We start from the raw sequence: 22,292 nt of genomic DNA, 5'->3' as shown, positions 1-22,292 counted from the left end.
GAAGCAATTCGTTCAATTTCCATTGGGTCTTTTCTTTTGAGCCTTTTGTTTCAAAGAAAAACGACATAACATAACCGGATTTATTTCGGTTTAGTTTAGATTTGATTCAGCTTAAATGCATGCATGATTTTAAGCTACACAAGTTTCATTCAATAAATAAATCAACAGAAAATTTTATTGTAAGAAATTGAGTTAATTGAAATTCATAAGACAGAAAACAATAAATAATTAAATAAAATTTTATAATTATCTAGCTACTTATATTTATATAATATTTATATATAAAAATAACATAAATATATGATTATAATTAATATTTAAATAAAAAATCCGGGCGTAGCTCGGACCGGCCCTAGTAATATATATATGTGTGCTTGTTACCATCTCGCTAAAAATATCATCATTTAGTTTATATCTAATATTGTTTGTTACTATTTTTTGATACCTATAACAATATAATTTTTTTGAAAAAGTTTTATAACAATATAATGTATATTTTACTTCTTTATTTGAACAATGATTTATAACGATATATTGTTACCATATAAAATTCTTAAACCTGAAATTTAAGATTTATAAAATTAGACTCATTTTATTTGGGACTCATTCCATTTAAAAATTAAATAGTTTGGACTTATTTAATTTTAAAATTTAATAAATTTGCTCATTTAAACCCGTAGAATTATGTTATTTTTTCAGAAATAGTGAGAATTTTTTATCTCTCTCACTATTTCTCTCAATTCGAAATCCAGGATTTGAATTGATGTCATTTCATTGATTCCTCCTAAATTGCATAGATTCTTTTAAGATCCACGTTCTCTCCCCACCCCCACCCCCCGGCCAAGAGAGACTTGTTCTCAAAATGAAGGAAGAGGAAATTGACAGTTGGTTGTTGACCAATGGAAAGGCACCGGTATGGAATGAAATTATAAAATCGACTCGATGGTCATATCCGCTATATATTAATTGAAAAACATTTAAAAAGTTATAACATGTAGTTTGTACTAATTAAAAAAATGTCATGCTGAGTTTACACGTAATTAGAATGCTAATTTTGCTTATGTGGCGGCTTGAGAATCAATTGAAAATTTTGTTTGTCCAAAATTAAATTGCTAGGGAATTTTTTTATTATATAGTATGTCCATTATGGATCATTCATTTACCAAATTGAAATTATTATATATTATTTCCTTAAATAAAACCTACGGAATTACCTAATGTGATTAAGATATATATATGACAATTAATGATTTTAAATAATAAATATTTGCTAACAATCTGTATATTTTCTATCATTTTTGTTTAATTATTTATTATTAAAATAAATTACACAATAAAATTAATTATATAATAAAAATTTATATATTTTTTGTATATGTTGTATTTTGAATTTTTCAAAACGAGTATAAATTATTAAAACTGTTAAAAATCTCACATAAACTTTTCTGATCAAGGTTTAAAGTTTTTTCAATAATAAGATACGATGATTATAAAATTATATGAATAAATAATTTTATTTTAATAGGTGATTATGTTAATATATATATATATTTCATATCGTTTAAATTAAACTATACATCATATGAAAATACATACTTATATTTTGAAATATGCGTTGAACATATATTGAAAAGTTAATCTTTTAGTTTTGAAATCTTCATTGTTTTTTTAAATGATTATAAATTATTGAAACCACTAAACATTCCACATTAAAAAACAATCGTTGGTGTAAAATTTTGATACACAAATATGCAAATAATCATATGAGTAGAAACCTTATTTAATAAATAAACATATTAAAAGTATATTATATATATATATATATATATATGTATATATATATCTATGTTAATATCATTTAAATTTAATTATATATCATATATGATAGATAAGATTGATTATTTTGATTTATTTACCCTAAAATGATTGCGAATAAACAAGAGCGGTCGTTTGATTTATATGCACACGCCAATTTATTACATAACAGTAACTGATTTCGTAGTTATTTAATATATAATTATTATTTTATTATTTCATAATATGCAGAAAAACATAAAATAAGTAATAAATATAAAATATTTATTATGCACAAGGCGCATATCTTAACCTAACTATGTATCTCTTTAATAATTTTAAATCTTAAACATTTTATAAATCTCAGGCCAAAACAAAATAACGAAATGAGAATAAACTCAAAAATCAATATTTATATCAACAATAACCAAAATGAAAAAAGCGACACAAAAACGAAAAAAATATTGAAGACACATAGGATTGGCACGTGAACGTAAACTTCTCATAACCATAATTAACTTTTAAATTGCTAAATCATGATATAAAACCGAGCTGACATAGTTTCATTGTAACCAAATAGTAGGCCTGAGATTCTTCGGCCTAAACGTTAGGTTCTTATGCGATAAGTGATTTTTTGACTTAAAATATTTTTAAAAATGAGATCAGCTCATCAGTAAACAAATTATGTAATTAACAAAAAAAAATTTGAAAAATTGTTGAAGGGCCAAAAATATTAATTCGATCAAGAATATAAATTTTATTTTTCCATATGATATTTCTTAAATAATCTTCATATAAATTCACCTTGCGAAAGGCGTATGTCTTATCCTAGTTATTGATTATATAAGCTCATAACCTTTAGCCCATTCTGATATCCTCTTTCATGATGTTTTCTATAGGTAGAACTACTGGGAGTGGTCTAAACTTCAACCCTTCTTTTTTTCTTCATATTAGGAACTATAAACTAGCTACTAAAGGAATTCAAGCTACAATAAGAGCTCAAAGCGGATAAAAAATCGGAAGAGACAGACGCAAGGAAGATCAGAGGCGTTTATCGGTGTTATTGCCCTCTTGTCGCAGCCGATCACTCACTAAAAGCTACTACCAGGAGGAGACAATTTTTTCCAAACAGGATCATTTCCGGTGGATTGGAATTTGACTCAGATTTTCTTAATCCCCAAGAAGCTCAATCCTCGGTTAATGACAAAGATGCGACCCATTAGTCTTTATTCTCGACTAGCCTATTCCCAATTCCTAAGTCGACCAAACCAGGGAATTAAGCTAGGTCAAACTATTACGAGCAGCTCTTTCAATTGTCAATCAATGTATGTCAGAGCACTTTGTCTGCATATTCCAACAACATAACCCCCACATAACCTATTATATACACCCTAGAAATGGTATAGAATCTTACATTACCATCAGGGCTGGCTGAGGAGGGGGGGGGGGGAGACAAGTGGTGTGACCGCCTCGGGTCCAAGCCCGTATCCCCTGTATATTAATAGTTAAGGGGTCCAATTTTTTTAAAAAAATCTATATTTTTATATAAAAAAATTATAAATATAATAAATAAAATTGAAAATGGCCCAAAAATATTTGATATGCATATAGTTTTATTTTCATCACAAAATATACAAAATATTACTGATTAAATTTTAAAAATATTTTAAACATTATCTGAATATAAATCTTAGAGGGTAAAAAAAATTTTTTTGCCCTAGGGCCCATAACAATGTTAAGCCAGCTCTGATTATCGTATACTTTTCTTTACACTAGGTTAAGATCCGCGCCTTGCGCGGAATCAACATTATATATATAAATTATTTTATGTATTAAATATTTTTACATATTATCAAATAATAAATATATATTAAATAATTAAAAGCCAGTAACTATTAAATATATAATTAAACTGGTGCACACATATAAATCAATTTTATTAATCCAAAAAATATTTTTTTTTATATTTGATAGGATATGTAATTAAATTTAAATGATACTAACATAGATAATATATTTTAGTATATTTCTAATATTAATGTCTATTAAATGATGATCTACTCATATAGTTTTTTTGATCATTTGTATCTTTTATAGAAAAAAATTTAAATTATTGATAACAAAATTTTTATTGTAGGATTAATAGTAATTTTCAATTTTAAAAAAATAAGTTGTCAATGATCGTTCAAAACTTTTATCAAAAAAATTGTTCAAGATAAATTTTGAAACTAAAATATTGTATTTTATATGGTTTATAGTTTAATTTAAAATGATATATATTAATCTAATTAATTAATTAAATTAGATTTTTTACTTATATAATTTTTGTAATCATTTACATTTTGTCATAACAAAAATTTTAAACCATGGATCATAAAATTTGAATGTGAGACTTTTAACAGTTTTAGTAATTTATAGCCGTTTGTAAAAATTCAAAATATAACATATACATAAAAATCTAAATTTTTATTATATGGTTACTGTGGTTGTTTAATTTATTTAATAGTATAAAATTAAACAAATATAATAGAAGATACACTATTTTTTTATCAAATCTTTATTATTCAAAATCATTAATTGTCATATATACTTTAGCTACATTAGGCAATTCCGTAAATTTTATTTAAGAAAATAATAAAGTACATTAATGATGAATATATTGTTAGTTTAATAAAAAACTTATTATCTAATTAGATGGACTAACATATTTCTCTAATGATTCTAAGAATCATCCAAGTGATGACATGTGGCTACAAAAAAAGTTGTAATGTTTCTCAAATAATATATCGGGGATTTACACCGGGGAGACACAGTATAAAGAAGCACGCAAGACCTTCACCGCCAACACTGGTGAAAATTTAAGAAAATAAGGTCACCAGAGTTTTGTCTTTACACCTGGAACAACAATATGGTTGACTGCTCGGTTTCTGCGACATTGTGTGACATCTCCACTTCAAAAATAGTCAGACTGATCTCGTCATTTGTCTATGACTTCTCCATTGCTATCCTACTTAACTTCCACGTGAATCGCACCAATAACCCATTTGAATTGAACCCCCGCCCCCAAATTTTCCTTGCCAACTCCGACTTTCTATGAACCCCAAGATTTTTTTCCCTTTTCTCTAGACCAATATGTTGTTCTTCTCTCCAGATTTTTCTGGCTCTTTTAGGAACCGTTTTTGTTGTGTTGCCCACTCAAATGCGGCTGGGCATTGAGATAAAGTAGAAGAATATTCTTGTCCAAATTCGGTGTAATATATATCAATACTTTTATCTACTTGCAAATAGTTTAGGTTGGAGTATTACATTTATTTAATTTTTTATTATTTTTCATACAATTAACTTACTTATTATTAAATATATATCATATTTAACCTATTATTTTAATCTTTTAAAACAAGATATTTAAAAGATATTCTTAAAAATATTTTTCTAAGATTACATTTTAATAATATATTGTATTAAAATGTAAATATTCATTTATTTTTAATCTTTAGTTTTAAATAATAAAAATCATAATTAATAACAACTAAAATTAAAAAAAAATTATTAATTCATTTTTTCATTTTTATAATAAAAATGACATTTCTATAATATTTATATATACATAATATATATTCATAATTAAATTACTACACCAATTAATCAATATAAAGTAACTTAATACATTTATTAACTATTTTGTAATTATAAAATAACAGAATAAAATATATTCATGAATTTTACAACATACTTCAACATATTAAAACAAATATTAACATAAAATATATAAATAATTTCATATTTTAATATATATTTAAATTAGAATATTAAAAATAATTTAATATATTTATCAAGTATGAAACGGGTTGAATGAAAATAGTTAATTTATATAATATGCTGACAAAAATATAATAATAAAATAAATTTTTACCAAAAAAAAAAAACTCTTTTACTAAAATTTAAAGTTTTTAAATATAAGTAAAATTGATACGAGGCGGATTATATAAATGAATTATCTTATTTTCATAAAATTATATTCATGTAAATTTTAATTTAATTATATGTACTTTAAAATATTTTTTTTATAAAAAATACATATGTATAAACTTTCTATTTTTTCAGTAAATCTGTATTTGAAGAAAAATTAATCTCGTGCTTTAAAGCGCCGATCAAATCTAATAATTATTATAATAAAATATATAACAAAATTAAAATTAATGAATATTAAAATGTCTAATAGGAATAATGAAATTAAATTTAAAATAAACAATAAAAAATAGAAAAAATTTAATAACATGTGAAAAATAAAAGTAAACTAAATAAATAAATGATTATATTTATTTCAATCTTAAATCGCTGAATTGCAATAACTGTATATGAATCGCTGATGCTCAAATTTATTTCTATTTTATTATGCATCCTCTGAAAAATTGATCCATTACGCTTACAACAAAATGATAAATTGGTTTGACTAAAAATTTACATAGCAAACTTTTGTAAAATTGGAGCCTCACATTCATAATATATCCACTATGCATCTAAACATTTATGAATTAGAATACTTTAAATATGACAATTTAAGTCAAATTGTATTACATAATGAGTCATTCATCGGTTCAGCCAGTAGTTGGGTCTTAGGTTTTAGGGATTTTTGCGGGTTTTATAGAATTTTTAAACAATGGATTTTTTTTTTTTGAAAATCAAACCAGATTACATATAGGTCACCGGTTTTGTTGGTTTTACCGCGGATCCTGATCGGATTTCAGAACAGTGAATATAACGCTTCATGTGTAACATTTAAATGTACATACAAATTTATATCATATAAATTTGGTTTGTTTGAAAAATAATTCCGCACTTTGAAAGCGCGGGTAAAAATCTAGTTATAATATTAACATTGCTTCCATATGATTATCTGTTTAATTAAAGTTTTCTTGTGTTAGTGCAATTTCCCTTAAAACATATGCTGACAAAAAATGATGTGAAACATTCTTTTTTTTTTCTTAGACCATTTCAAACAAACCCTTGAGTTTAGATTTTTGGTTTTCTAACAAGATTTAAAACCTTTAAATTTTGTAGTTTTGAATAATTTGAGGTTTTATTATTCAAAACTTTGAAACACTATTTAATTTTAATTTTAGTATGCATAATGATATAACTTATATATAGTTATACTAATATTTAATTTCGTATCACTTTATTTTTTATAATTATATTTGGGCAAATCTCCAAAATAGCACATTTCTAAGTTTATATCACAAAAATAGCACTCAAAAACTAAAATGACCAAAATAGCACATTTTTAAGTTTATCCTTTGAAAATTTTAATTTTTTTATTTTTCAAAATTTGAAATTTTATCCCCAAAACCTCATTTCTCAACTCTAAACCCTAAACCCTAAACTCTAAATCCTAAACCTTAAACTCTAAACCCTAAACCCTAAACCCTAAACACTAAACCCTAAACCCTAAACCCTAAACCCTAAACCCTAAACTCTAAACCCTAAACCCTAAACCCTAAACCCTAAACTCTAAACCCTAAACTCTAAACCTTAAACCCTAAACCCTAAACCCTAAATCCTAAACCCCACCCTTTAACTCTAAACACTAAGTTTGTGATTTTTGATAAAACATTAAGTGCTATTTTTGTGACTTTTGACCTTGAGTGCTAGTTTGAAAACAAAAACTTGATTTAGTGCTATTTTTGTCTTTTTCTCGTTATATTTACATATATATTATTATTAGTACATAAATAGATAAATATGAAACATTTTGTAACTATATCCTCTCTAGTTAATCCATTTTCAAGAAATGAAAGATTTATTTATTTAGTCAAATCACAGTATACATATATGAGTTATAAAAACAAATTTGCATTGTGAATGTGTATTTATTATTTAGTTTTATAATTATGTAACATAAAATTAAAGATTAAAATGTAATATATAAAAATTTAAAACGTATTTGAAGTTCATTGGTGAAGTATTTGTTATAAAAAGTATTTGTTCGCAATCCAATCCAATACAGAAGAATAGAATATCCAAAAAAAAACAAATTTAATTAAAACAGCGTTGAAGAAAAATCATCATGATCGATGGTCAAGTGGACGCCAGGCTCATGATCGATGGAAGATGAATCGAGCGAGAGTGATGTGTTGATCCCTTGAACATTGCTGTTGATGAACATCATCATCATCGTCGTCGGTGTTTTCTCTTTTCCCCTGTTTTTCTTAACTTCCCCGGTGATCTCAGCCATGAGTTCGGCGTCTGGTTTATCTAGATATTGATTTCGATCGTTGCGATGATCATTTGAAGTGTGAGATTCGATTGGGTTAGGTTTAGTTTTGGGTGATGGTGATGTAAGCGCCGTTGGAGATGGTGGTGGCATATGTGATTGAGATTTTGATTGTTGGCCAGATTCAGGTAGTGGCAGCGAGGGAGGATCGGTAGATTTAGACGCAAGTGGCGGAAGCGGTTTGACATGGGATTCTTTACTAGCGTTTATCTTTGACGGTGGAGTTTTGGCTTCTCGTGGCAGTATAGATGATTGCCTAGGAGGTGATAATGATTGGGACCGAGTTTCATCAATGGATTTAGACGGTTGAGGCGTGGATTCTTCATTAGTGTTTAGCTTTGACGGTGTAATTTTAGATTCTAGTGGTGGCAAAGGTGGTTGAGGCGATGATTTGAACGGAGTATTATCATTGAATGTAGAGGCAGGAAGCGGTTGAGACTGGGGTTTTTCAGCAGCGTTTTGCGTTGATGGTGGCGTTTTTGCTTCTTTGGGTGGCGAATGTAGCTGAAATTCATCCGATTCTGACAATGACGGTGGCGGCGGTGGAATTTTAGCTTTTGGTGGTGGCAAGGGATGTTGAGGTTCACCAGTTTCTGACGATTGGGACAGAGTTTCATCTGTGGCTTTAACCGGTGGAGGCAGGGATTCTTCAGTAGCGTATAGCGTTGACGGTGGAGTTTTGGTTTCTGTTGGTGGCAAATGCGGCAGACGAGATTCATCAATGGCTTTAGACGGAACAAGTGGTGGAGACTGGAATTCTTTAGCAGCGTTTAGCTTTGACGGTTGAATTTTGGTTTCTGGTAGTGGTGGTAAAGGCAGCTGAGATTCACCGGATTCTAACAATGGCGGTGGTGGTGGTGGAATTTTATATTCTGCCGGTGGCAAAGGCTGTTGAAGTTCACCAGATTCTGATAATGACGGTGGCAGTGGAGGCGATGATTGGGACATAGTTACTTTAGACGGCAAAAGCAGTGTAGGCGGTTCAGGCAGGGATTCTTCTGCGGCCTTTAGCGTTGACTTTGGAGCTTTAATATCTGATGGTGCTAAAAGCGGCTGATTTTCGCCGGTTTCTAAAAACGACGGTGGCAATGGACGGATTTTAGCTTCTGTTGCTAAAGGTGGTTGATGTTCACCAGACCTAGACGATGATGATAATGGTGGTGATGCTTGCGAAGGAAGCAAAGACTTGAAATGAGTTTCAACATTGGATTTAGACGGTGGAAGCGGTGGTGACAGCTGCGGCTGAAATTCTTTAAGCGTTGAGGGTGGAGACAGCGGAGTTTTGGTTTCTGGTGGCGGTAAAGCCGTCTGAGATTCATCGGATTTTAACAATGATGGTGGTGAGGCCAGCGACGGAGATAGTGATCGGAACTGAGTATCCTCAGTAGATTTTGACAGCTTAGATTCATGGGATTCTGTTAATGAGGGTGGTGATATTTGCGACGGGGGCGGTGATTGGAACCGAGTTTCATCAATTGATTTAGACGGTGTTGAAGATAGTGGGGATTGATATACTAAAGGAGCGCTTAGCGTTGACGGAAGGGGCTGTAGTTTTTTTGCTTCTGGTGTTAGTGGTGACGTTGTCTGCGGGTGAAGCACTTCCTTTGAGTTTGGTGGTAAAAGTGGCGGTGGTGAGGCTTTTGGTTCTGGTACTACACGTGGCGGATTTTCACTAGATTCTGTAAGAGACGGTGGAAATGTTGATGGTGAAGGGGGCAGTAATGAAGGTGACTGCGGTTGTGGCTGAAATGCTGGTGACTTTGGTTCCGGAGGTTGAGGAGGCATCGATCGTAGAGGTAACCGCTGAGATAGGCTCGGTTTTTGCGGCGATGGAGGCGGTTTTGACATCGATGGTGTTGTTGTCTGCGGTTGAGATTCGTCCTTTGATTTTGGTGATAAAAGTGACGGAGGTGATGCTTTCGGTTCAGGCCGCGGCGGAACTGTCGATGGTGATGGCATGGGAGATGAAAACTGATTTGGAGGGGGCAGACGTGAAGGTGACTGCGGTTGTATCTGAAATGCTGGTGACCGTGGTGATGACTTTGGTTCCAGCCGTGGCGAAGACTGGTGATTTTCACCAGGTTTTGATATAGATGGTGGGAGTGTTGATGGTGATGGCATTGGCGATGGCAATTGATATGGAGGCCGCTGAAATGCTTGTGACTGTGGTGGGGATTGTAACAAAACTTCTTTAAGATCCTTTGGTGGCAATGGCGGTTGTTGCGGTGATGGTGGTTGGTTGCTTACGCTTTGCCGTAACTGGACAAGCCTAGCTAAGTTACCGAGCCGGAATCTCCGGCGAGATTGTCGATTATTAAACATTTTACTAATAGCTCGTGTTGTATAGCAGGATACTAATAGTACATGTACGTTTGATTAAGATAGGCATGAGTAAGCTTAAGTTATATAAGTAGAGGAACATGTCAGTTGCAGACAAGTTTAGCCTACACGATATAGACCTTATTTACACAAAGTATATCCATAAACCGAAGACAAGTATTTGATTCTTTATATCTTTTGCACAAATCACGTGTTCAGATAGATATACTTTCTATATTCTTTTTAATGTCAAGTGCTAATATTGGACCATAGGTAACAAATATTAGGCCCATTAAGTGTTTTGGGTATATGGGGGCAGTATAAAACAATATTTTACTGATATTCCATATTTTTATTCAACAAAATGCATATTATGGAAAAAGATATATGATAATGTTTGAAACATTCATTTCTCGTTCAGGTGGATAATATCGAAACGTCTTCCATGGAGACTCTCTCAGCATCTTTGAACCTCCCTCCACTACCTCGTAGGTCCTTCTCCGGCCGCTTTAAACCCACCGTTAACTCAACCTCGACAAATCTTTCAAAACCACCAACATCGTCTTCTCCATCTTCCTTCTCCCACCACAAAAACCTTACCTTCCCTAGAGGAATCTCGTTACCACTTCCGAACGCAAAACCCTCGAGAGCTCCACCGCCATCATCTCCTCCTCAGATTCACGAGAAAGCGGCGTCGGGATTTGCTGCGGCGCTCGTTAGCGTTTGTCAATCGAAGAACTGTCTTGATCGGACTCAAGAAGATGTCAGAAGGCTGATGGCGTTTCTTGTGGGAGAAGACAAGAAGAGGAACAATAACAAGGGCTTAGTCAATGAAGTTGTTGAGAGAGGTAAGTTTGGTAAACACTTGAAGGGCTTGGTCAAGATGTTGGTTACAAGAGGCAAATCTGGGATTGTGTTTGATGTCTTAATGGAATTTGAGAGAATCTGTAATGAACTTGTTGTTACAAATCTTGTATGGGTTACTTAATGAAACAACCAAAGATTGTAACTAAGATTACATCAACAAAGTCAAAGTTTACTTTTGTGTTTTATCCATCTATAATCGCATTCTTGTTTTCTATGGTGAAATTTGTTTATGTTTCATTGTGGATGGACTCTTAAACGTTGTAAATATTTAGTTCCATAACTTGCTTTTTTGGCCTTCAAAACCATGCCGAATAAACCTTAGGTTACAGAACAAAGCAAAATCATATACTAATAGGTTTTTATATATACATGAAAACTCAGGTTTAAAATCTTCATGTTTGTTAAGAGTTTTCAATGTGTAATATGAAAGTAATTTAAGAACTTAGTGGTGCTTGTTAAGCGTTGTTGCCTCCTGTTTTCTTCTTTGAATCTTGTTTGAAATCTGCAAGATTTGCCAGTTCATCCACTGCTTCGACGGTTGTTTGAATCCTAGCTGCGTTTTCGATCAACAACGAAACCAAAGTGGCAACTGGAAGGATTTCATGTAGGCTCATCGCCATGGTTCTGTCTCCTTCCTTGTCCTTTTCAGATTTAACATCGTCTTCAGGTCTGTTGATTTCTATGGGAACAATTTTTAAGGTTTCTTGAAGCTCTTGTACTGCTGAGTTCATATCAAACACCAGGTAATCCATCTTCGAAGATTTTCTCGTGTTCTTGATCATATCCGCTAACTCTCTCAAGATTTTTGAAGAAGCTGAGCTCAGACTCATACAAGCTTCTCCGAAATGATTCTTGACCTGGTCTGGTGCCTGTTGAAATCAAAACACATATAGGAGTATTAGTTTCACAACATCTTAAACTTGATTCTTCAAAACAATGATAACTTACCTCTGTTTCATAGTTCATGCAGATACTAAGATTCTCAAGGCAGTAAGCACATCTCCTCATAGCAGCCCCTATCTTTACATATTGTTGCCATGGGTGCCGGAAGTTAAAGCTTCCATGTGCAGGTTCCCACCTAGCTAGATTCGCCTGAGAGATTAAAAATATAAGAGCGAAATTAGAGGCTACAAATCAAAAAGCTAATTAATTTTACATCATCCCCAAAGATAAAATGTGTTAAAAAGTAAAAAAAAATATATGTGTCAAGTTACCATGGCTTCTTCTGTTCCCTTAGAGTTAAGTACACATTTGAATCCTTGCAACTTCTTGTTAGTTTCTTCATCTTCATTCTCATTCGTTGAGACGTCTTTCTTCTTGAAGTACTCTGCTACACAGCCTGCAGTTTCTATGATAATTAGCTCAGATAGCTAATGCGGTTTCTTGTGTAACAACTTTCTTTTTTTTTCTTCGCTTACCGTCTAATGAGTCGGCAAGTTTGACAAAATTACATTGAACAAGGCGGTTAAGCTGAGATCCTGCCCATATGGGACATAAGAAGACAGTAATGACAATGCAGATAGATGTTCCAATTGCAATAGTTGATGCTCTTTGCTGAGCCATATCAAACAGCTTATCTACTCGGTAACCTCCTACTGAGACTAAGCTAAATGTGAGGATAAAGATCATCGCTCCATAGTCGAATCTGGATTTGAATGATGGAACAAACCGCGAGTAAGTAGCTGTGAAGGCTGCAAGAATCAAACCAATAAAAAATGAATTTAATAAAGATTATTTTACAAGGGTATAACACACTAATCTCTTTTAGGGTTTCGATCATTACTTACCAAATAGGAAAACAGAGCATGCAGTCACAAAAATCTCAGCTTTTCCTGATTGAGTTGCAACCCAATGAACAGCAATGCCTAGTGTTCCAGCTAATATAGTTGCCACCACTCTGTTCACACATTTGGAGAATGTTGCTCCTGTTGTGCATGAAGGAGATACATATACATATAGGTCAATATAATTTCACTCACCAAAAGAAAGTTGAAAACGTTTGATTTTGAGTTTAGTTTACTAACCAACAGTGGACTCAAAGACGACTACAACAGTCATGATAGCCCACATAGCATTTCCTCCAACTCCATCATACAAAGGTCTCATGTAATAGAAGATTGAGACCAATGAAAGTGCAAGTCCTACTTTCAAACAGTGAACAGCTTTTGCTGGATCATCTGCCCCAATCCTCCAAATGTTCCTCATAGACTTTGCGATTTGCTCCAGGATAACCTTCATTACAAAACCCTTTAGCCAAAGAAAGATCCTTTTACTAGGTCCATATGCTGGAACCAATCTCTCGGTTGTCCCATTGTCAACACTTATCCTCCACTCTAGCTTCCCTGCTTCAACCTTTGACGCCATGTTACTAATCCCAACGACTCGATCAAATTAATGATTTGGTCAAGAAATGTTTGGGTTTTGTTTGCTGAGCAATGCAGTTTATGGTGTTACATATATAGAGATCATAGGGGTACTATCATATGTTATATGTATTACTATTTAACTTTTCAAACATTTTTTAATCATTTTAAGTGTTGAATTAATATATAATTAAGTGTTGAATTAATATATAATATATGTATTCTGCTAATATGTATTATACTCTCCCACTTGGAAATGCACAAAGATGGAGAGTGGCCTAACTGTAAAGTTATATGATCAGTATCTAATTTTGTGCTATAAGTCGTCATCGCACAAGTACGTACTGATGTTGACACCTTCGTACATCCATCCATTTCATTGCAACGTCTGCTCATGTTAGTTTCTAGATTCTGTTCATATTTGGTAGTACCGAAGTACGTAAAAAATTTACCGTCACAAGTTATAAGAAGTTTCAATTCACATACAACAATTGCGCACACTCGAAGGTTTACGTTATTTTGTGATAAAAATGTAAATATTCATTAATGAAAATGAAAAGTTTGTTTTACAATAGTTTCTTAAGACCCAAAATAATAGAAAGTCTTAAAATAAGGGATTTAAGCATCAAACTTATAACAGTTGTTTACCAAAAAAAAAAACTTTTAACAGTTACAGTTGTAAACCAAAACATCGAAATTCCAAAAAGAAGAAAAAAAAAACTAGACGACATCAAAAGCAGAAGCCCTAACCTTCCGACGACATTTTACAACACTAACCCTAGTCTCTAGATGACATTTTTGAACTCGAATCCTAGTAAAAGACCGGCAGTGGTTTTAGCATAATTCCATGCATACACAAAAGTATTAAATATTTAAAATGCAATTAAATCAAACAAATGAAATTACTATTACATGCTCTAGGCTGCTAGCCACTAAACGGATATCAAAAATATATGTGTGCGTAAGCATATGCGTGTATGTGTGCATTGCGTGCGTATTTACATGTACTGAATTAATAAATGTTTTTACACGAAGTGTATTGTCGTAAGCAAATAAAGCCCTTCGCATATTCCGTTTGGTTGATTAGAGAATTCACCGTACCACGAGATATATTTAATTCATTGTCTTATTTGATTTAGTTATTTGTTTCTTTCTCATGCATTACGTTTGAATTGACTTTACTATTACATATGCACTTTAACCATCCACGGTGGTTTCAACGCCCTCTCCAAGTTCAACACCTTTTTTTTTCTCTTTTTAACTCTCTACGTCATTTTCTCTCTCTTCCACCTCATTTATTTAACGTCCACTTCAATTTATACCTCTACAATGATTTGTTTTAAAAAATTCAACACCCTACCCCACAACTCTTAATTCATATTTTTGCTTTTTACAATTAATTTAAAAACCAAAATAACATAATTTTTAATAATATTTATTTTGAATTATTATACTTAACTTAATTTTTAAATAATACCAAAAGCTATATTAATAAAAACAATCAAAATTAAGAACATATTTTTTTTAAGTAAGATATTTACCAAATTTTATTTTCAAAAATACGAAACTTATTATTATTAAAACAACTAAAATTAGGAAACTGTAAATACACACGATACAAACACATATTATTTAGATATCTTAAACGCACACGATACAAAGCACACAAAATAAAAATACATTAAAACTCTTAAAGCACACACATATTTAAAAAAAAAAAAATAACCATGAAACATTCCAAATTTTGCCCATATGTGTTTAACTAGATCTGATTGCAATTCATGATGTAAAGTTGAATCACGTAATTCAGATCTAGTTCGCACATGATGTACAAATGCTGGTAGCACCTCAGTAGAAAATGGTTGTGGTGTACTCGAACCACTTGCCTCAGATTGATCATAATCGGTCCAATTCTGAGCATATGTATCTCGTTCATCCTCAACAATCATATTATGCAATATGATACATGATCGCATGATGATAGCAAGATCTGATATCTCCCACATGCGAGCTGGTTCACGAATGATTTGAAACCGAGCCTGTAATACCCCAAATGCGCGCTCGATGTCCTTCCGATACCCTTCTTGATATTTTGCAAATAACTTGTCTGGTTCACTTTGAAGAAGTCGGATTGATTTGACGAAAGTTGGATAAGAAGGATAGATACCATCAGCTAGATAGTATGCCATGTCATATTGACGTTGGTTTACAAAAAAACTTCACTCTTGGAGTATTACCTTGTTCAACATCATCAAACACCGGCGAACGATCTAGAACATTTAGATCGTTTAATATTCCCAGACATCCAAAAAAGGCATGCCAAATCCATAGATCATGAGATGCATCTGCTTCAAGTATAACAGTGGTGGTTCCCTTATCTCCCCGAGTAAACTGACCTTCCCATGCTGTTGGATAATTTTTCCATTCCCAATGCATGCAATCAATACTTCCGATCATCCCTGGAAACCCCCTCATCTCACTGACATGCAAAATTTTTTGCAAGTCATCTTGAGTTGGAGCTCTGGGATACTCTTGCTCATACAACCATATGATTCCTTTACAGAAACGGCGCAAGCACTCCAATGCTGTAGTATCTCCTATTTTGATATATTCGTCAATCGCATCGGCAACAACACCATACGCTAACATTCGCATGGCAGTAGTGCATTTTGCTAATGGAGAAATACCTTCCTTATTTTCTGCGTCAACTCATTGGGTGAAATAGTTGTCACTGCTTGATAGGTCTCCAACGATCCGAAGAAAAACATGTTTTCGCATTCGGAATCGCCGACGAAACATTTCTTCATCATATGTAGGTTGATTGGCAAAGTAGTTATCAATCAGCCTTTGATTCGCTGCTACATGATCTCTCTTGAAGTATTTTCTCTTGCTATGAGACGTATGGTCTCCCTCAATTTTTTTCGGCGCTCTCTAAACCGGTGTACGATATACCTATCTTCAAGCTCACACTTTTTTTTGTACACTTCGATATCGAAAGGAAATTCTGATGGATCCATTGATATTTTTTTGTAAGATGAAATTGTGTTATTGATACATTTATAGTAAAATGAGTTTCCATTTATAAAAAACTGAGTGGATGAAAATTCTGGACTCCAAGCAAACATTAAATTGATATAAATAATAGATAACGATTGGATTCTTTTACAAAATCAGAAAGTCACGGATTGCATACAAACAAAAATTATTAGAGTGAAAAAGTCCACTCAAACATTATTAAAGAAGAAAAAAACAAACATGCATTACTAAAAGAGAAAAAAAAAACATACATTATTAAAGAAGAAAAAGACAAACACACATTATTAATTTCCAAATAGATCGTTGCTCAACTTCTCTAACAGTTGTTTGTTCTTCTCATCGAGATGTTCTTTTTCACTTTGCTTCAAGAACATTTTCATTTTTTTGGTTTCAGTCTTTTCTTTCGTCCATCGATTTGCCTCCTCTTGTGTCTTGGCTATTTTGTCCAATTGTTCTAATTCTTGCTCTTTGAATTGTTTGTATTCATTCTACTCTTCGTTGACGGTTTCCAAAGATGTGCCTTTGCTTTTCTTTTTGCCTTTTTTTTGTTGCCTCTCTCCCCATTGAACGAGCACTTGATCCTATAGAGTTTGATACTACGGAGTTCGAATCACTGGCATCACTCGCTCGGGATATCTTAGATCCACTACTTGTAGAGCCAATATTTTCTCCTACTTGACTACTATAGCGCGGTTGATCACGAACATCAAGCCACTCCGACATGAAATTGAAATGTTCATTTTTGCCATTACATCATTCTCCGACCATCCACTTCGTTGCATACGCCTAGCGTTATCGTAAGCGCCACTCCATTTGCTCAACTTTTTATTCATATAGTTGAAATGATTTTTGCATGAAGCTCCATCACGGGGAGGATCAAATGAACAATGCTCATTACAGTACTCAGAAATTTTACTCCAGTATGCTTCTCTTTTCTGGTTCCTGCCAACAATGATGTATGTTCCATATTTAATCCATCCACTAAGTAGCACCAAATTTTGATCGGTGGTCCACTTAGGACTTTTGCGGCGAGCTTGAGCTGATTCATTTGCATTTGCGTCAGGAATGGGTTCGCTAGCACCGCTCATGCTACCAAGAGCTATTTGGGTAGAAAATTCGGGAAATTCAGTTGCTCTCGGAACATTTTCATCACCCGTTGGAGTAGAAGAAATAGGAGGTGTTTGAGAAAAATATTGCATCATTGATCCGTAATTTGGAAGATAATTTGGAACAGATGATGACATGAAAAGAATTGGTGAAAAACCATAATTTGATATATTTTGGGGCTGGTTGGAAGTTTGGTTTTGAAATTGATAATTGTTTGGATTTTGGAAGTTAAAAGGAAAATTAGAAGAGTTTTGGGTGTTGAAAGGATTATTATTGGGATCCATTTAACAAAAAAAAAGTTTAAAACACTAAAATAGTTGATTATAATGAAAAATAATGTTTTTTTATGTATCCAAACGAAATGAGCGTAGTCTCTATTTATAGATTAAAAAAAATCTTGAATTTTGATATAATTTTTATTTTTGTGAAAATAGTTTTATTATAAAATAAATGAGTTTGAATTATTGGGTGAGCATAAAATCAAAGAAAATCTGCATAGCCAATCAGAAAACAGCATTTAAATCCTAAAAAAATAAAAATAAATAAAAACGTGTCAGCCCGCGTGCGTGCGCACACGCGCCTAAATTTTTCTTTTTTTCAACCGTTGAAAGTTTCCAACGCATGTTTAATCCACGTAGGTTTACACTGAAATTCAACACTCTCACTGCATTGGGTTCAACTGTTAAAACTGGGTTTCAACACCCTCATTGTAAGTGGCGTAAGTGGCCTAAGACCACCTCCATCGGAGGCTTTAAACTACAGGTTCTTTAAAAAAAAAAAAAAAATCATCAAAAATGAGATAAAGAAGAGGACCCGGTTCCTAATATGACACTTTTAGAATTGATAGCAACCCCCATACGTGCATTTTTGTTATTGGCTAAGACAAAAATGGGCAAAATTTTAGCTTTCTCTTTCTTCCCCTTCGTCGATGTTCTTTTTTTTTTCTTTTTGGATTTGAGAAATCTCATCGATCAATTGTTGATCAATGTTTTGAGAAATCTTTACAAAATTTATTCAATTTGGATCCTCTAAGGCGGAGGAGGTGGAACACATGGCTCAGTTGGCGTTGGCGGTGGCGGTGGATCCTCTAAGGCGAAGGAGGAGGAGGAACACATGGCTCATGGGCTGCTGCAATCACAAAGTTGATTCTTTTTCTAATAGATTGATTACAGTTTCTTCTAGTTGGTGGAGAACCTCTTTTGTCTTAAAGTTGAGATATGGATGCTGCTAATTATTTAGGTTCTTGCTGAAGAGGGCAAAGCGAAAGCTATTGCCTTTGATGAAATTGATAAAGCTCCTGGAGAGAAGAAGAGAGAAATTACTATTGCCACGGCCTGTTTTATGTTTTCTTCTTATTATGTGATGATTGTCTGAAATTTGAAGTCTTTTAATCTTGTTCTGCCCTTGTGTTTGTGTTTTCTGTATTCTTATAAGCTCAACAATCTATCCCATAGTTTGATGCTTCAAGAAGCATTGAGTTTTGTCATACTTCCAGTGATGGATGGCTCATCAAGTCAATCTCTCTGATGGCTAAGGAATTTGCATATGTCCCCATGCTTTCACGAACTCATGGCTATGGCTGCGGCATCTCTTGACCTTCTGAATTGGTAAGTGATTGAGCACATGGTTTGATGTTCATGTCGGTGTCTTGGCTAACGCGAAGGGGCGTTCTCATCAGCGGTATGTTCCGTGGCTGCAGCATCTCTTGACATGCTGAATTGGTAAGTGATTGAGCACATGGTTTGATGTTCATGTTGGACGAAACATAGATAACATGTGACACAAGAAGACATGAGATTGAGTTGCTTTTGCTTTTGTGTCTGAGTTATACGTTCAGTTGTTTTGCTTTTGCTTATTCTATCATCTTGCTTTTACAGAGTACATGTGACATAAGAAACAGCAGCCAAACCCGAGATCAGTTTGTATGTCTCGTGTTGATGTGTGGGTTAAGATTCACTGCTTTGATTCAGGTACAATGTGTCTCTTTATCGTAGTGTATATATTGCTTGCTTTTCATAGATGTCTTTAAATTTTTATGTATGCTTTTCTTTCAAATCATTCAACTTTAAAAAAAAAAAAAAATTAAAAAACCTCATTGAAGTTCTCCCATTGGAGGGTAAAAAAATTAATAAGACTAACAAGGATTCTTAACTTTTCAAATCACAAAATTAACTACTAGTTTATTCACTAGAACCTATTAGGATCTCTAACCAATGGACTTGTTCTAAGTGGTCACAAAAGATTCATGAAAGTGGTGCGTTTGACTTATACTTTTCAATATTATTTATAACTGTACTGCCTTTCAATATTGTACATATAAAAGTGCAATTCTTGGGAGGTACAAATAATTAAACTAATTAAACGAAACGATTACATAACCTAACTTTATTTTAGGTCTCTAAGTGAGCTCCAGGTTATTAGAAACCTAATTTAAGTTCCCTATCAAAACATTATCTTCCCTAAGTGGACGTACTTATATATATATTATCACTAGGCTAGATTTTTGTTTATATTTTTAGAAAATATTATATGTGTGGTCTATAAGTAATTAGAGGATAAAAAAGATTATTGTACATGCACTTCGCTACTCCGGGCAGCCCTATTGGTCTTGTAAAACACAACCATTCATGAAGTGCCCCTCAGCTTATCATATCACATTTTGTTGGTGATGTGATAAGTAGAGCGGTTTAACTTTTTTGTCTTATTAGATTTGTTTATAAATATATTATGTTGGGATTAGGTCACGATTGAATTAATTAGAGTTGTTTGTTAAGATGTTATTGGTATATTCCGCTAAAAAAAATCTAAATCAATGGCATGCAAATCCTAATTGAAGAATAGACAGAATGCACTTTGTTCTACATTGACAATATCAATGAACACACATACAGTATCTAAAAGTCGTCGATAAACTATAAACACTAAGCTATTAATTAAAGCATCGGCCGAAGATAGTTCTGCATGGGAGACGTAGAAATATATATACTGAATGTGATTAATGGACTAAAGAAGCTCTTGCTTGTGTTCTTGAGGTTTATTTCGGAATTAGCTGACACAGCATTTATAGTGGAACCAAGTGGCATATAAAATCCTTTTGTCATATCTATCTCGTTACAGCTATCTCCCAGCTTAATTTAAAATTTTATGTTTTTTTTGGTCTAAATTTAAAAATTTATGTTACTTTTTTTTTGGTCGAATAAAAAAAAATTTATGTTACTTTTTAAAAATTGATGATTTAAAACCGAAAGTAAAGACGGGAGTAAAAATATGCATTTTTCTTCTTCATTTATTGGTTCACTTTTTTTTTTTAATGAAATTTCAAATTATTGATCAACTAGTAGAAAGTAATTACATTTACAAAAGAATCAGGGCTATGAAGAATATACTGAAAAAAAGAAAGAATAGGAGACCTATAGCAAGACCTCTGCCTAACCCGTGAGCTCAAACCATCGCTGTAGAAGTCCAACATATCTATGTTGCAGACCATACTTCAGCGGCACTATCCTATTCATCATCGATCTATCAATAGCCTTAGGCATCTGCTTTGTCGACGTTCAGTTGCCCTAATGTCACCTGGAGTTTCTTTTTCTCCATATAAGATAAATGACTGTTTGGAAGATCATCTTGAGTAGAATGGAGTCAAGTCTATTTACCCTCTCGCGTTTAATTGCATTAAGCGTAATAGACCAGTTATGGTTAGTCCTGCGGCCAAAGAATCCTCTCACCAGACCTTCCCAAACAGTGAAAGAGTAGGGACAAACAAAGAAGAGATGATCTCTTGTCTCATCCCTTTCTCTACATAGTCCACACCCCTGCGTAATACCCCAACTCCTCATCCTGTCACCGGTAGAAAGCCGGTTTTGTTCTGCTAGCCAAGTGATAAAGGCGTACCGAGGTGTGGTCTGAGCGAACCATATGAACTTATACCAGTTTACCTTCGGCTTTTTGGGTCTAATTGCTCCCAAGTGTTTGTAGTAGAGAAACTGTTTTGAAAATCATCCTCACCTCGCTTCCACAGAACCAGATCATCTCCCCTATCTGCATCAGGGACCGGCATCGCGAGTATCTGATTGTATAGAGTCTGGAACCTCCTGCTGCGTTTATTTCTCAAACTCCAGTCATTTCTTGAGACCACATCATACACCAGCGCTCTGCGAGGAAGACCCAGATACGTTGTGCCTATGGCCCCTGTGACGTCAATCAATTTCCCTGTACCCATCCAGTTATCAAACCAGAAAGACGTAGTTAATCCATCTCGAACCTCCATTTTCATAAACTCATAGGCTAGATCCCTCAGCTTGAGTAACTTCCTCCAAATCCAAGATTCCTTACTGTCATCTCTCACATCCCAAAAAGAACTTTGCCGAAGCAGATAGTGTTTTATCCAACAAACCCATAAGGAAGTTGATTGAGTAAAGAGCCGCCATATAAGCCTCAGAGCGTAAACTTTAGAAGTATCTCGCAGTCTCCTCACTCCAAGCCCTCCCTCTTCTTTCGGATAACACAAATATGCCCAACTCACCTTAGCCTTG

The 22,292-nt window shown here is 33.3% G+C and overlaps 5 protein-coding genes and 1 pseudogene across 5 annotated transcripts; 1 reads left to right on the top strand and 5 right to left on the bottom strand.

Moving 5' to 3' along the window:
• Positions 1-7,834: 7,834 nt before the first annotated feature.
• On the bottom strand, positions 7,835-9,853 carry LOC106422243 (extensin-like). Its single transcript, XM_013863052.3, has one exon. The coding sequence runs from the start codon at positions 9,851-9,853 to the stop codon at positions 7,835-7,837; it is 2,019 nt and encodes a 672-aa protein (XP_013718506.2).
• An 880-nt stretch (positions 9,854-10,733) lies between these two features.
• LOC106422247 lies at positions 10,734-11,443 on the top strand. Its single transcript, XM_013863056.3, has one exon. It carries the CDS (start codon positions 10,833-10,835, stop codon positions 11,373-11,375), a length of 543 nt encoding a protein of 180 aa, XP_013718510.2. The 5' UTR covers positions 10,734-10,832; the 3' UTR covers positions 11,376-11,443.
• A 134-nt stretch (positions 11,444-11,577) lies between these two features.
• LOC106422245 (aluminum-activated malate transporter 10-like) lies at positions 11,578-15,348 on the bottom strand. The gene is made up of 6 exons (XM_022696259.2): positions 13,279-15,348; positions 13,042-13,179; positions 12,673-12,945; positions 12,469-12,593; positions 12,203-12,346; positions 11,578-12,123 (listed from the first exon to the last, which is right to left on the bottom strand). Exons 1-6 carry the CDS (start codon positions 13,616-13,618, stop codon positions 11,710-11,712), a joined length of 1,434 nt encoding a protein of 477 aa, XP_022551980.1. The 5' UTR covers positions 13,619-15,348; the 3' UTR covers positions 11,578-11,709.
• A 459-nt stretch (positions 15,349-15,807) lies between these two features.
• On the bottom strand, positions 15,808-16,742 carry LOC106422186 (annotated as a pseudogene).
• A 574-nt stretch (positions 16,743-17,316) lies between these two features.
• On the bottom strand, positions 17,317-19,478 carry LOC125581924 (glutathione S-transferase T3-like). Its single transcript, XM_048748148.1, has 2 exons — positions 17,735-19,478; positions 17,317-17,692 (listed from the first exon to the last, which is right to left on the bottom strand). Exons 1-2 carry the CDS (start codon positions 18,042-18,044, stop codon positions 17,325-17,327), a joined length of 678 nt encoding a protein of 225 aa, XP_048604105.1. The 5' UTR covers positions 18,045-19,478; the 3' UTR covers positions 17,317-17,324.
• A 2,003-nt stretch (positions 19,479-21,481) lies between these two features.
• On the bottom strand, positions 21,482-22,027 carry LOC106422185. Its single transcript, XM_013863009.1, has 2 exons — positions 21,696-22,027; positions 21,482-21,572 (listed from the first exon to the last, which is right to left on the bottom strand). Exons 1-2 carry the CDS (start codon positions 22,025-22,027, stop codon positions 21,482-21,484), a joined length of 423 nt encoding a protein of 140 aa, XP_013718463.1.
• Between the last annotated feature and the right edge of the window lie 265 nt (positions 22,028-22,292).

The sequence above is a fragment of the Brassica napus genome, chromosome C2, assembly GCF_020379485.1.
Source record: "Brassica napus cultivar Da-Ae chromosome C2, Da-Ae, whole genome shotgun sequence".
In the NCBI taxonomy this organism is placed as follows: Eukaryota; Viridiplantae; Streptophyta; class Magnoliopsida; order Brassicales; family Brassicaceae; genus Brassica; species Brassica napus.
Note: the sequence above shows the minus strand (reverse complement) of the source record. Positions and strands in the feature narration are given on the sequence as shown.